Here is a 16,663-nt window from a genome sequence, read left to right as displayed (position 1 = left end):
TTACATTGCCATTGCTTGTTTCACCTAAACCAGTAAAAGGCTGACAGATCATCAAAGCTGGTCATCTCAACAAGAACTGTGAGAATAAACATCCATCCTCAGCTACAACAAACTCACAAAACTCCTCCAGCTGGTCATCTTTCAGCACACACATTAAATATCTGTGTTAGCCGACTCTCTGGCACAGAGATTTTAGAGACAACTCAGATCTCACCCATCCCGTCCACCTTCATGTATTATGAAAACATTTTAGAAGTCTGTATTTCTGACCTTTAATTAAATATAGAACTGAATGTGCTACTTTACCATTTTATAGCCATGGTGCCACTGTTAGCAAATATGTGAAAATTTAAATTAGACATAGGTCTTTTTTTTTTTTTTCTGTATTGTTCAGCTGTTCTCAATATATTGTTGGTTGAAATTTTGCTAGCAGCATCACAGAGCATTGCTTTCTTGGTGTGTCAAGATTGCCATGTGAAATTATTGTTAGTAATATTCTTCCTAAAGGAGTTGTAATTTGTGAATAGTTCTTCCTTAGAATGTGGACAAATGTATTTAAGAAAATACTGAGTATTTCAGAAAAAAAAAAAAAAAAAAAAAAAAAAAAAAAAAGAAAGAAACAATTACTCCTAGATAAAGAAACTACTATGCTGCATATAGTTTCATGTTACCACAAAGTACACTGGGGAGAAGAGAAATGAATGATCTAGATGATCTAGTCTGCTGTTTGCAATGTTATGAATCAGCATAAAATCAGGTAGAAAATAGAAAAACAGACTTTACAGACACCACTTTAACAAACACTTGACCTTAATGTGAAAGGTTGTTGGTTTTTATACTGTTTATTCCTCAAGCTTAGCCTTGCAGAAAGTAGTTCAGTTGTCTGTCCCAGACTGCTACTATTTTTTTCCCTTGTGTTTACTAGAAGCTGCCCTTCTGTTACTTGTATGCTAAGATCTTCACTACCTTTACAAAGTAGTATACTTAGAAATCCAATGTCCATATCATTTTTGTATATGCCATTTCAGCCTTCTGTTGCTTTTTCTCAGTCTGTGCAATTGAATAAGACTTGCATCCATTTGTAAGCCATGGAAATCTAATTGGAAGTTTTTAAAGTATGGGACCTTGGTGAGCTTGACTGACGCTGACAGGGCATATGGTAGAACACATACTGGGATCACAGCTGAGGGGCCCTCTTCACTAATTGTGTTCCCAAACTGTTTTGGTTAGCCTGGGACAAAGAGAGAAAAGCTGATTAGAACATTTCTAATCTTCCTCAATACTTTAAATATTAAGACCATGGTACTTCATGGGCTGACCCATCTACTCTCCCTATAACTGTGCGATATGGAGGTTGTGATTGTAGAATGCCACAGGCATCCTTTACAGCAAAGAGAGAGTAGAGGACTTGGTAGATAAAAATGTTCATGTTGGAAACCAAACGGCAGAGAGTGACTGGAAGTGGGTTTCTCTCTTCTCACGGTATCTTAGAAACATGGTTAGGTTTAACAGAAGCAGGTTTTAGTCCTTAATACTGTAAGAATATTCATCTGTTGCAGCGTGTGGTTGGTATTCAGTGAGAATTAAAGGCCAAGGGTAATTTTCCAGAACTAGTGGAGACCTGGGATTCTGGTGAGGAGAAAGAAAAATCTAAGGTTACTACAGATCAGGATGTCTTTTTTCTTCCATTTGCAGGTAAGAGGAGAGAAGAAAGCTTCAAAAGATTGATTCCTATTCTATGTGGATGAATTATATAGTGGTGGAATTAACAATTAGTTTGGGGAAACTGCAAGTGACTGCTTATGCCAATGCCTATGTTCATTCACTCTCCATTCCTCTCAGGCATGTGTCTTACAATGAATATGCTAGCCCTGCTGGCATGGTCATGGTTTTCTGTCATTTCAGTGACCATGTGGTGTTTTGCTCTTCTGCTGGTCTGACTCGCTTTCTTGCCAGACAAGCCATCTTCCCTTTGACCCTTAGTAGATATGCATATTTTGACACTTATTTCTTTGTTGAAGAAACACTCTTCTCCTCAGCTCTACTTTCTGACATTTCTGACTGAGAATGCTCTCCTATAGCAAAATGTGCTTCAGAACTGAAAACTTCATTTGACCTGTTCTGCTTTTTGCACAGCCAAGAGAATGGCTGAGAGATTTCTTCTTCATTTCAGACAGAAGTTTCTCTTGTGCACTAGAGCACTGTGATTTTTTAGTCTTTCTGTCTGTTCAGTTTTCTTAATCAGTTTGACCTTATTCTTTTTTTTTTTCTTTCTTCCATTTCTGTGTTTCTGTTGAAAGAGCCCTGCACATGCCCTAGAAGAGCTTTCTCAATTACATGTGGAATCACATTGGCACAAATATAGTGCTAAACAGAATGCCTGGAATGCACCAAAATGCTTTTCTGAGACACCAATTTTCAACTGCTCCAGTTTTGATAGCTACTTCTCAAAGCTGCAGCTCTAGTTCCTATTTCAGTGACAGGATGGGAAGCCAGATCCTTGCCTAGAATAAATCCATTGTTCAGTTGGTTTTTACAGGAGTCATACTCACAGGTACCCAAGCTGAGACACTATTTTTTTTGCCCAGAAAAGAAGAAAAGAGCATCTGAATTGGTAGTAGTAAAGCATGAAGGACCATGATGATGGTTTTTCAGGTGATGAGCTGTGGCTGAGACATGAAAACAGGACTAGCTTTCTAAGAAATGAAACTATCCCCAGCTGCTTCTCTATGCTAGCTTCACTTACAAAACAGGTTTTCTGTTGCTTTTTATAGCATTTCAGCTATGTTCACCTGTAACCCTGATCTTCCTATCAGTCCACCAGCTCAGCCTTTCCCCAGGTACTCAGCACCTCTCTTGCAGGGCAAATAGACAGCTAGGAACCCCTCAATGCTCCCCAGACTGCAGAGTGTGAAGATACATGAGCGTCAGACAAAAGGGAACAGTATTACAGCTAAATCTAAATATAATTTACAGCTAAAATATAAATATAAAATACAGCTAAGTTTTATATAATTAAATTCAAAGGTACTCACTATTTCCTTGTTTAAACCCTGTCCTAGAGCCTTGAGAAAGCTTATTTTGAATTTTAAGCCTTGTGAGGTGATGGGAACTGAAATATATTTATATGTGTCTGTTGAAAGCAAATGCTTGTGAACTTGGAGTGGCTTTGATTTTAAAGTTGGAGAACAGTCAAGATCTATGACTGAAGTTTCAGTGTTTACTTTTAATGGAAATATTGAAAAAAAAAATGAAATTAGCTGAAAAGACATGAACACTAGTGGACTTAAGCTCTCATTTTCCTAATGTTTTTAGATTCTTTCCTGATGTCTGTAGATGTTTCTTTAGAAACAATGTCTGTAGAGCCTTACTTTGTCTTCTGTCATGTCCCCATGTCTTCTGTCATGGGGAGCCTTATCTAAGAAACTGTTATATCAGAAAGTGGTTAAATGTCATACGGCTTGCTTCAGCTGAATACACAAAGTGAGTGAAAATCACCTCTTAAAGTACATGTATAAGGACTCATTCTTCAAGCTTTGTGCTTGCAGGAGAGGAGCCTGGGAGAGCATGATTCAATCTTCATTCTTCTAGCTTTGCTACAGATGCACCACTGAGTTGTGCTGACACGTTATACCTACTGCTGCCATTCTGCCTCACACAATGTTTCTAGCTACCTTTCTGCATAGCAGCATGAAAATTTTAGAAATTTAGTGTCTTTGTCTGCAGTAACTTTGAATATGCAATCTCAAAGTGGGTTTTACAAATACGAAAAATCTGATGCTGCTGCTCTTCACTGTGGTAACTCTTGTCCTATTTTATATTTTTAATACCTTACTGGATTTTTCATATCTATGTAGGGAATTATGTCACACTTTGTTAAGCCTAGAAGAGAACTTACCTAACTACCAAAAAGCCTAGCAATTTCAAACTTTTCCTACAAACGTTGTTGGTCTGTTCTGTAAGTTTGGGTAGTTAGCATGTATAGCATGCTTGATAGCATGCATAAGACAGAATGATAATTTACTGAATTTATTTACAGTAAAAGATTTTAAAAATACCACAGCATCTTTAATATAGTTTCAGATAACTGCAGAAGGACATTGCAATTCACCTCAGCTGATTTCATGGTTCTGCTTCTGACATAGCTGTTAGAGCTACAGCTGGAGAGAGAAATGAAAGGTTATTTTGGATTGTTGTTGTGAATATAGTATGAAGGGAAATGTATTTGTTAAAAGTTCAGGAAAAAATGTGCATATCATATACTTCTTTGTAAATGGCATATGATTTCACAATAGGAAAGGGAAATGCTACCTGCTTCACAAAACATGATTAAGAGTCAAAAAATAATTAAACTAAGTGCATTTGTTGATAACCAACTGTCTGATGAAAGGATGACTTCCTGTTAGCATCCTTTAAAATTGCCAAAATGATGCACTTTTGCATACCAAGAGAAAATGTATTGTCTGTCTGTTGCCTTATATACTTATGCTGTGATAATATTATCCTTCTTGTGGATCATTATCTCATGTCAGTCTAGCATTTTATAATTGGCATTTTTCTTTTCTTTTTTTTTTTTTTTTTTTACTAAAAAATATATAAAGTCATCGTTTCTTTCCATACATCTTACAAAGCAAAACAAAGTATGCATTAACTCTGTTTAAGCAGTGTTCCTGTTGAATAAGTCAGTTGCTGCAGACTGTGTTCTGGTCCTGTGTTGTGTTAATGCATTAGCTCCTGGTGCTGGCATGAAGGTTTTGACCAATGAAGCCATAAGGTGTCTCGGGATCTGCCTGAGACCGCAACTTTTTAAGTGCAATTTATCTCCCTACACAGAGAAATGCAGTTTTACTTCTGCATAGATTCACTTTTGAAACATGAACTTTGGTCTGATCTTGTGCTTGTTGAATTGGTGAAAAACTTCCCTTCTGGAGTCAAAATATTTAATCTTTATGTTGCTTGCATTAGCTCAGTATACCATTTATATGGCTAATTTGGTAAGAATTTCATTGAATGCAGGGCTAGGGAAACCACAGCCTAGGATGAATCAATGATCTTTGCCTTAATTTATAAGACTATGTAGGTGGTAGGTAGCAGTGCATACAGAAATGCCTTATATTCCTTGTGTTCTCAGCTGATGTAAATGACTTTTCGTTTAAGAAACATTAATTTTCTGAAATTTCCAAGTTGTCTCGGGAGATGATTATGTTTGCTTGCTTGTTATGTGAGTGTTGATTGGGCTAGTTATTGTCTTCAGTAAGACATTTTGCATGCTTTAAAGTGTTCCTGTAAAGCCTATTTGTGAAATAAGCCTTTCATAAATTAGGATAAATGAGTTCTGTTTTCATCTTATAGAAGTATAGGTAAAGTCATATGATATTAGTGCTTTGCAGTGGCATAAATGGAGGAGTGAGGATTTTCAGTGCCAGAATGACATTAAAATTTCCAGAGCTGATGAATTATTAGAATCAATGTATTTTAAAGTCCAGTAAAGTGTCTGTTGTGACACTGTATAAAAGCAGGGCATATTTTGCATAATTTCAAACTTCTTTTTAGAAACTGAATACTCAGTTTAAATATTGGGTTTTCACCCAGCTTTGAAAAAATAATTGTGGGTAAAATAAAGAATAGGGCCTGAAAACTAAAATTGGAAATGAAACGGTGGATACATAATGAACACACCTCTAATTCTGCCATTTAAATACTTTTAGGTATATGAACAGACCCTTAGAAGACAGAGACTAAGTTATTTTGTTTGTTTATTTGAGAAAGAGGTGGTCAGTGACTTGTATCAGAATATTCTTCTTTATTTTGAAAGGAATTCATCTATGGTATGAAATTTCTGGACTGATTTTCTGACAATATTTAATTGATTGAAGAAATTCACCTTCACTAATACAGGAGCAAAACAAATTGGAAACTTGAACAAAACATAATTCTTGCTGGAAGTGCTTATGCTCTAATCCATTTGAAGAAATCTGGCTGACTATTTTTTGTGAAAGGACCAAATTAATTAGGTAAATGACATGAAAATTCTTGTTCACTTCTACTTACAACTTACGTTTGACAGCATACCACAAGAAGTGACAACAAACAGTGCATGGGAAATGGAAAAATCAAGAGTTCAGATACTTTAGGATCACAAGACAGGCGATATTGCAGATCTTTTGGGGATTTCTGTGTTTAGTTCTGGATTGTGTAGTGTTTTAAAATGCAGATTTCCTTTCTCGCTTATCATCCTTGCTCAAAACTCAGCAATACAACAGTACATGTGGCTTTTTGTATCAAAAATCAAAAATAAAATAAAATAAAATAAAAATAAAAAACATTGACAGGGTACTAGCAGAAGGTGTCCCTGCCTATGGCATGAGGCGTCGTAATTAGAAGATCTTTAAGGTCCCTTCCAACCCAAACCATTCTATAATTCTACGACTAGTGTGTTAGCCACTGTCATAGTTCACAAAACGGTTTTCAGATGCATACAGATGACAGCTCACATCCTACAGAGAGATTTGTACAAGTGGAGAAGGATGAAATCAATTAATTCGGGTGACCATATATATTTGTACATATAGATATATAAATTACTTCCTGTAAAATAACAGGCCTGTATCTACCTTTCAGAGGTTTTCTACTCCTGGAGTGAGACACCTCTCCAGTTTTCTGTCCTAGTCTGTATCTCAGTAGAGCTTGTAGCAGATTGTCAAGCTGTTGTAGGGAAAGGTTTTGTCACTTTTTCATCAACGTCTGCTTTCCTTTGCAGCAGCAAGGCAAAGGAAATAGAAAGCACCAAGACAGTGTGTGTGAAAGAAGTAACAGGGATCACATAAAAGAAAGTAAGAGGTAGTAAAAGATGCTCTAGAAATATGATATACAAAGATTGAGTCAAAAAGCTCATACACTTGTGGGGAAGTGAGAAAGGAAAGAGTTTGATAACACATTGAAAAAAAAAAAAAAAAATCAAGGTTGGCAGAGGGAATCCTAAAGGAAAGTGGGTTGTTTGTAAAGAGGCAAAACATCCACCCAACAGAGCAGAGTTTGCAGACAGCCTCCTCTGTCCATTCCCTTCAATCCCCAAAGACAAGTTACTGATATGTAGGTAATTACCTTGCAACTGCTGAGTACCATGACTGTCCCTGTGAGTGCTTTTAGTCCACAGACAGCCTGGGATAATGCACATTATCTTAAATCCTTAATGAAATAAATTTATGAGAATGTGCTTCACTTCATCTTGGTGATGGGCTAAGAGCATCTTCCCATCTTGTTAGTGAGGCTCAGCTGGCCTGGGGCAACTTGCTCAATCATGATCATTCAGTCTGAAGTGTCCCCTGAAGGCCTGAGCAATCACCTGGCCAGTCCTCCCCAGAGAGGGACTCAGTGCTGAACTCCATCAGAAAAAGCACCTTCTCTTCTGTATGGTGGAGCTCAGTGTGGCTGCAGTTTGCCCACCCTGGATCACCCCTTTACTGGAGCATGAGGCCAATGGGTTGGGCTAACCACCTGTGCCTGCCAGAGCAGGAGGCAGACCTCCCTGCAGGGAGATTCAGGCCTGGAAGCAAGGGCGAGAGCAAATCAGCTGCTCAAGTCTCATTCCCAGTATATGTGATTTGGCAGGTCTGCTGATGGAGCTAACCTGACCACACACTGCTTGATTTTGAAGGTATTGCCATAGATGTTAGCACCTGAATCAAGTGTTGCAACAGATAAGCCACTCCAGTGCACAGCATTTCAAGAAGAAAATCAAATAGAAGATTGAAACTAATCACCTATTTTGGCAATGAAGCAATTTTGTGTTTCTGCTGACTATCACATCAGTTAGATGAGTTGAAGGAAAATTTATAAAACAATTGCAAATAAAGCAAATTTGTCCCTCTCTGTCACTTCCAAATTTTGATTATCATCCACTTCAAACTAGGGAAAACAGGAAGAGTACCTTTTCCTTTCAAAGCAAAATGAAACTGAAGCCCTACAAGTGAATGTCAGCCTTTATTCCTTTTCGTGTTATCATCTGAAGACCAGTCCTAATGCTGTGATGACATAGAAACTTGACACTCTGACATCAGCAAAGAAATTCAGCAGGAGATGTTTACTGGTAAAAGATAGCTCAAACTACAAAGAGTTTCCTGACAGCAGGCTGTGTATCAGAGTTAATCAGAATTTACTTTTGTTGATCTTGATTCTAATCAGAGATAGGCAGGAACACATCATGTACATACCTTGAGAAAATCCCCTGCTGCACTGCCAATGCCGCTGCATTAAGCTGGTCTTCTAAATGCCAAATGAAGCATGTCATATTTTGTGTGTAAGATTAAGACAGAGAGCCTAAATTTATTTTTGTATCAGTTTCCTTCATCACAAATCTCATGTTTGGGCTTTTTGAATAGATATGCAAGGCAGCTGTCATTTTTATCTTTAAATGCATTTCTGGGAGGCTGAGCTTCATCTGGATAATTAAAAAACAACAGTTATACAAACCTGCAAATTATGTGGGATAAAATGCCCTTGCATCTGATAAGCAATCCCAGTGTTCACTAACAGAATCCACTGAGATGTCTCAGGCACAAACATTGCCATGCACCTTTGAGGTACCACTTAACATTCACTCTGAGAAACAGCATCCTATTCACATACATGCCTGAACCCACAGCAGCAGCATCTTGTCAGTTGCTTTCTGTTATTCATCACAGACTATAAAATGAGCTCTTCTTACAATAAACTATACAGGAAAACCACCAGTGACACACATATTTCTGTTGGAAATTATTACAGGGACACTGGATAAGCCTGTGGCTATGTTTTACAAGATACCAACCTTGCTGACTTTGAGTTTTCCCAACAGGCATACCTAGAAGATATAGATACAACTTTGGCTCTTACTCTTCAAGGTAATAAGAAAAGGATTTTTTCAATAGGTGAAAGCCAATCTCCTTGAGAATCCTTCTGTCACAATAGAATAGATTTTTATTAGTGTTAGTGCTAACTTGACATAGTGTAGGTATGACTGATCTGTTCATCTACAGCTAATACAAGAGAATGTGCTGGGAGCAAAGTTTGAGATAAGTTCTTGGTACTTCATTTTCCCCTTAGGCCATGTGATGTTGGGACCATGCCAAGGACCATGTCTGGGGGCCTGGCAATAAGACATTTTTTCTTACCCACTAGGAACTGTTCTTTGTGCCAGACGTGACTCTAAATTCAGTAGGAGCTTTGGTAGTGATGCTCTATAGCTTGTCCCTGCCATATTTCTTTGCGACTCCATTGACCTTAGTGGCAAAGGATTAGCATATAGAAAGAAAGAATTGCAAAAATATTTTTTTTCAGGAAGAAAAGGAAGCCCAAGAGTCTCAGGGAGGCTGAATTCACATTTTCTGGAACTTAACATAATGGCAATATTCCTGCTTATCTGTGCTCTTACTGTCGCTTTAACAAGCTTGGACTCCACTCTGTTGTTTCCTGATGCTGTTTCAGTAGATGTATAACATTAAAAATCCCCCTGCCCCCAGTTTAAATTATCTAGAGAAGATCAAGTTTTTGAAGCAACCTTTAGGTGTTTGATTTTAAGCTTTGCTGAATAACCAGTTTCTACAGCCTTCATAAGAATTCTACCTCATACAGGATAGGAGTCTTCTTGATATAGTGTTAACCCTATGGCAAATCAAGGGCGTAAACTTAAAATATTGTTAATCCTGTTTTGTCTTTCTCAGAACCTGAGTTTATGTTGCTCTTTTTCTTTTTTTCTTTTTCTTTTTCATTTTTTTTTTCTCCTGATAAAAAGCATATGGGATCCAATTCAATAAGAAATTACACAACTCATTGTGTGAAGAAAAGTCCATAACTGTTGTGGACCAATTTTGAGGGCTAAGTTTTGGGTGTTCAGAGTGATGAATCTACAGTGAGTATGGGACCTTAAACTCCAGCTCCATTCCCCATAATCTCAAAGAAAAAACAGAGCCTCAGTCTTCAGAGTTAAAACAATGTTTAGAGTTAAAACATGTTTAGTTTAAAAGACAGCCCAGCCAACAACATCTGGCTTCTTTTGCTAGTGGTAAAGGGACGCTCACGGCAGTGGGAGAGGGACATCATTTTTTCACTCTTCTTCCTTTAATTTCGGTAGCCTCTTTGCCACCATAGTTTATGGAGAGAACTGTGCTGACAAGTAGCAGTAACTGCACCGTAGCTGGCCCTTGTACAGATTAGACCAGGAGAGGGAAGTATCTAGCTATATTCTGACAAGTAATTAGTACATTTGAGGAAATTGTGTTCTGCTCATGAGCATTCCTTGAGGAAATAAAGACTAAAATTGTTAAGTAAATTATTCACGGCAAATTATTTGCTCAGCTCCACTTCCTGTTCTGAGATTTCTGCAATACCTAAGCAAGCCAGATCATACACAGAGAGACATGGACATAAAAGCAGAGGCTGAAGGCACCCTTCTTTTCTTGTGAAATACTCAAGTTTTAATTTAATTAAAACAGACTAACACACTTTGGGATCACTTAGCATAAGGGAAAGCAATGTGCAGTCCCCACGTATCTCTGAGTCTTCAGTTAAACTTGGGCCAGATTTGTTTGACAGGCAGTGAAAACTGAGTTGCTAATATGAAAAATATCTAATTTTCTTTGTGTTTTAACAAGTGACCACTATGTCAAACCCTTAATTCTAATTTTCACTCTACTTTGTAGATCTATAAAAATAATCAGATACAGAAAACATGAGTTTGTACTTGCAGCTTAGTCTGGAAGTAGTTTCTTCCTTCCAGGCAAGGTAACTGGACAGAGTCACTGAGGAGTGTGGTGCTTGATACTGTTGTGACACTTGATACTGTGTGGGAGGGTGACACATAAAGCACTTGAGTATCCAGGATCTTTCATCATAGTCCACTCATTAAAACTGAATAATGATAATAAGCTATAATGTATATTGCCTTTTATAAATATAATGACATTGGGAATCATTCTCATGGGGTCATCTTAATTATTTTTAAGTGGAAAACCTTTTTTCCCCTTGGACTTTAGAGAGAGAAGAGTGGCATTGCCTAGGTATTTCAGGATGGAGTCCAATCTAAGCCTCATAAAATTAATCTGAAAAAATTCTATTGATTTCACTGTGGCTTGGATCAGTTCCAAAAACCAACAAGGAAATGGAATAGGTTACCTGTAATCATGTCCAACAGAAAATTAAATATGAGAATTTTTATTTTAATTTTACATAGGTATTCATTCCTCTTTGCAAAATCTGCTTGAAATACAGAGGATATAAGCACCAGGCTTATTATTAATTCTTAAAACATAAAATCCCTCTTTTAAATATATTGGTTAACTGGATTAAATGAATTTACTGTTATATATGTTTGATTTTCTTCACTTTGTTACTTTTTAAAACTAGTGTGGGTCAACCTTCCAAGGGCAAGAACCTAATCAGGTCAGCTTTCAAGCTGCTATAATTTTTCTGATATGTGGATGAGGAAAGGAAATAGATATGGGTGGGTACTATATCTCTTGAAATGGCCTCTTGCTTCCTGTTTAACAATAAATATTCTACAGAAAGGAAGCTCATATATTACTCTTCAGATGAGTTCTCATTTTATTAATCATGAAGATTTTAACAGTGGCCTGAGACAGGAAATCACAGTCTAATTATCAGCACAGTCTTATTTAATCCTCCAGTTTGGGTCAGATTAAAAAGAAAAGCAATATACTGCAATGTATGTATATGTAGATAAATAATTGGGTTTAATCACTGTAAAACATACATACAACTACTATAACAACATATGGCTCTACTGAATTACTAAGGTCGATTAAATATCCATGGTAAAACCTCCTCAGGGTTAAAAACTAAAATGAGAGTTGGTAACAGATACATGGAAGAAACATATACCTTATATTTCATCAATATTATTAATAACAATTATTTTAATTATTAATAATTATGAATAACATATCCCTCAGAGTTTATCATTGTCATTATTAATAATAATCCATATTTAATTAATAATAATGATGATGAGATTTGAGAGACATCTTATTATTGATAATAAAATTCAGCTCTATTCTAAATGAGAGTAGTTCTGATTAAAATGTGAAGTGAAACATCTTGTTTAACTGGCTGAGGTTCAACACGCATTTCACTGCAACCCAATAACCTGAAGAACAATCTTGCTTTATATTTGACATAATCTCTGTATCTTAAGCCCAGTTCCTCCTCTATTTCTTAACCACCCAGTTCTTAGAAGTTCTGAAAAGGAAAACCTCATTTTGCCATTAGCATATGTAAGCATAACTTACCCATCAGTCTCAGTCCATTCAGTTGCATATCCATCAGAATCCAAGAAGGCCCTCAAAACTTTTCTTATATATTTAACTGGAAGTCCAAATAGGAAACTGAAATAGGAATTCATCTGATGAGTAGTGTATTTTCCCTCCTTGCAGTATTCATGTGATAGAGGATGAACAAAGAGACTGCCTGCCTATCCAGCATTGTCTCCTTATTTATGCTTCAAAAAATTATAAGTGTGCTTGGTGTTGGGAAAAGAAATTCTAAAAAATCAGACCTATGCATCTCTTATCAGTTTTGACTATCAGTTCTTCTGTTGTTCAGTTCAGGTGGTTCTTGTTTCAGCTTCTCTTGAAGTCTGTGTTCACCCAGATCTACTATTACATGTAAAATGATGACATTCAGAAAAAAAAGACTGGACTTTACTAGGGTGTGTGCACTGAGTATTTGGATTCACAATGACTTGTGAATTATTTGGTGCAAGAGAGTTTTCACAAAATTGCTTTTTGTAAAGAGGTTTTACCAATGCGAATCTTATGAGAAAAAAAATTGCTTAAATTAGATATTTTTGAAAACTTTTTTTTTTTTCATTTTGGAAAAATGTCAACAAAAGGTTGAAAAAAAATATTTTCAACCAAAGTTTTTTTCTTCATTTTGTCAGTTCTGCAATTCACTTAAAAATAGATTTCTTTAATCCTTTGTAGTAATGTTATGATTTCATTGAATTTCTATGGGTAGCCCAAAGATTTTAGGTTTGTAATTGAGAATTTTCATCCATTTTTCAGCAAAAAGCTGTGTTTTGTTTTGTTTTGTTTTCCCCCATCTTTTCAGGCTTTATGTTTTATGATTCACAACAAATAAGATTTGTGGTTTTTTTTAACAATAGTCCAGATTTGTGTGTGTTTGACTTTGGCAAATTATATCAAACAAAAATAAGCATAAATTCTAAGCTATCTTAGTACCACCACTTTCATTTATCCCTGACTTGTTTTTAAAGGGGGTAAAAAAAAGAACTTTAATTTATCAGTCTCCCATGGCTCTTTGTTGTAAGCCTTCTGTTAGACTTGGTTGTTGTCCCTTCTACTTTGCCACCGAATCAACAACAGTGGAAGACTGAAAAGTGCTATTTCAGGGTGTCCAAATTCTGTGATGAAAGGCAAAAAAAAAAAAAATTCTACCATGTAAAATAAGAAAATGGCTTTAGAAATCCTTCCTTCTCTCCCAAACACTAGCCTTTAATCTTGCATTTATTGCATGAGCTAAGTGAGAAAGGGAGACATTAGGGAGCAGCTTGACCGTGTGCCATAGTGTACACGGTCATAGTGCACAGATCTGCTGGGAAATAATATCACTTGGTGCTCAGAAGCGCAGCACACCTTCTTCACATTCAAGTCTCAGTACAAGCTGAAATGAAGGGTGCAGTTAGTGCCAGTAGGTTGAGTGGGAAAAATGAGAGAGGAAAAGAGAATGATTTCTTGAGGTTGTGCAATGTCTTATTGAGGCCAGACGGTAACACAGAAGTTTTAAAGAATTTCTTACTCTGCACCCTGTCCTCATTTTCAAACCATCTCCTTAGTGCACCTCTCTCTCTCTCTCCCCTGTCACTTCCTCCCCTTCTTCCTCACTACCTCCCCAAACTACCATTTCAGCTTGCTCACCCGTTCTGCAAAGCAGCTGTGTGGTCACATCCTGACAGAATAAGGAACTGTATTAACTGATGTGCTCTTGTGTGGTATACATTTTTTTGTGCTTAGTTTAGTTGCAAGCCAGTAAGAGTTGCACATCAGTTGGATAAACCTGAATTTAAAATGTTGAAGAGAAAACCATCCAATGTGTCTGATAAGGAGAAAAGCCAAAAACCAAAGGTAAGAATGTTTAACTGTTATAGTCAATTAATTATAACAGGAGTTCTTAACAAGGTTTAAAAGGAATATTTAGGTACTTGAGAGGCGTAGGACTGGTTGTAATTCCGTGGAGTAGCTCTTAAGATTTTGCAGCCTTTACAGAAAATGTGGAGCTGAAAACCAAAACCTCAAGTAATTCAGGATTTCCTCAGCATGTCCCTCTGTAGTATAATTTCAAGAATTTAGTTTTATGTACTCTCCTTATAAAATTAATGATCTGATCCAAGAAATCATAATTCTGAAGCTACTATAGGGTCCTGGTACTGGATGTTGTCTCTCGGTGTATGTTCTGCATTAAGCTTTAATGAGAGACACTCACAAAAGCTCCCTTTCTCCCTTGCACTTGTAATAAATGGATGATGTCCCACGAAAGAGTGTGAGAAGTAGTGATGGATTAGAAAAACTATATTTGTTCCTTTTTTTAATAGATCTGCTTTTGTATCATCGTTAATAGAGGAGGAGATGGTACTTGGCAATCAGTGTTAGTCGTCTTCACTTTTCTGGGAATATTTTCAGCTTGAAAGAAATAGTCTGAATAAATTGATAAGTTGCTACACTGGACACTTTCTACAAGCTGGAGTTGCAAGAAAGAAAGTGTGAGTTTTGGAAGATGCATGAGGATATGTCCTGCCGTACAACTTTACTTTAAGTCCCTGGACTGTGTGTAGAATAACCTTTCAAATTGTGTTGTGAGCATTAAGAGAAATGGATGCTGCTAGATGTAAGAACTTCCCTATCAATTTTTCAGTGCTTAAAATTTAAATAAGAGACTAGAAAACCCATTTCGTAAACCTCTGATTTCAGTAACTCAGTGTCTCTTAGTTTACATATCCATCCTCTCATTGTTTGGGAACACACCTCACATTGTGACTTCTGTATTCCAAAAGCTTATTAAAGACAGTTTTTCAGAAAGCATGTCTTCTGGTTTTACACGGCATTGGCTTTTATATATCACATTTGCAGTTTTAGTCTCTGATTCATTAACAATTAAAATTAATGATATGTTCCATGGATTTGAAACAATTTTGAAGTCATTTTTCCATGGATGTGTATATATTTTAAGTGTTTCATTTGTTTATATGGTATCTATTTGCTTCTGTTCCACCATCTTACTGTTTTTTAAAGGCAGGGAAGGAGTATAGTTAGTATTGAATTACACTATAAGTAAGAAAGGATCATGAGACCCTGAATCCACTGATTATTTGCAAAATTCATTTTTGTTCACTCTCTTCTTCCAGAATAATACTTTACTTAACAAATGGTCTGATTTTCTTTGTTTTCCACACAGTTGGTTATTCATTCATGAATGTATTCCATGCTATTAAAATGCTGGCATTGTAGCTTCTTGAATCTCTGAATCTCTGTGAATCTGCAAATATATATATATATATATTTATATATACACATAAAAGTCTGTGAACATTATATATATATATACAGATTCACTGTGTGTGTAAAGCAGAGATAAAGAGAGTCTAAACACTTGACTGATTGTCAAACCTCCTGACATATCTGGGCTGACAGTCTTCTTTAAATGTTTACCAGAAATTGGAAAGTCTTTGTGAAGTAGTTTAGAATCTTTTTGCCTTAATAGCATACTTTGAAACACTTCACCTACTATAGTCTCACTTTTGCAAAGAACTGTGTAAACCTTCCACTATGAGAATCTTTTGCTGAATATGCTATTCACAAAAAGGTTGTGGGAGGAGACAGCTTCCACCACCTCCCTCACATGGAATAGAAATTTTTGTTTGATGTAGCATGTTTCGAAACATGCACTGCGTAAGCAATGCAAATACCTAACTTGCTCAATACAGAATTGGGTAACATGGGATGCATGTCTTCACCTCCCAACAGAAGTTACAGAATTTCATAAGTGACTACTCTAGATGTCTTCCTGGCAACCCCTGCTCTGTGTAGGTAATATTTGACATCACCTTATACTCACAGGGAAGGATGTCATTGTCACTGTGGAGTTCTTGGGCTACCTTTCCTCAGCTTTAGGTGGCTGTCCCAGATGTCCTAGTGTCTCCAGAACAGACACATGGGGCTGACACATATGACACAAGACTTATGGGAAAGCCATAGGACTGTTAAGTGAAAATGTGGTTTGCCACCTTAGACCCACAAACAGGACAACCAAAACATCTGTTTAGGCAACTCAGTCTTACCCACTGTGACCAGTTGTCTTTATCATATTTATATGAACTTTTGTGCATCGATTCAAGTGTTTCACCTTCATTTTCTTTTTAATCCCTTTGTTTTTATTACAGTCTAATGTGAAATTACCTAATGTCCATGAAGTGTATGTGGTTATACATTTTGATAAAGATGAAGGAATACCATGCACAGTTGCTGTTAAAACCTTTCACTTGGCAATTCACTGTCCCTGTATAGAGCCACTAGTAGTGGTGGGCAGGTCAGTGGCCAGTGGAGGACTAATACAGACTTTCACTTATCTAACTGCCAGTTCTCTGTAATACATT

General features: G+C 36.7%; 1 protein-coding gene across 4 annotated transcripts in view; it reads left to right on the top strand.

The window, feature by feature from the left end:
• The window catches only part of SAMSN1 (SAM domain, SH3 domain and nuclear localization signals 1), an 86,308-nt gene that overhangs the window by 37,031 nt on the left and 32,614 nt on the right, over positions 1–16,663 (top strand). The window contains exon 1 of one of the 4 annotated variants that reach the window (XM_084519774.1): positions 13,907–14,138. The exons of the other annotated variants lie outside the window; for them this stretch is intronic. Within the exon in view, the coding sequence (XP_084375900.1) occupies positions 14,082–14,138 (57 nt within the window). The 5' untranslated portion in view covers positions 13,907–14,081. Of the gene's footprint in view, positions 1–13,906; positions 14,139–16,663 lie in introns of those variants that run through there. 4 annotated transcript variants of the gene reach the window in all.

Source organism: Aythya ferina (assembly GCF_964211825.1).
Source record: "Aythya ferina genome assembly, chromosome: 1".
Classification (NCBI taxonomy): Eukaryota; Metazoa; Chordata; class Aves; order Anseriformes; family Anatidae; genus Aythya; species Aythya ferina.
This window is presented reverse-complemented; position numbering and strand designations above follow the sequence as displayed.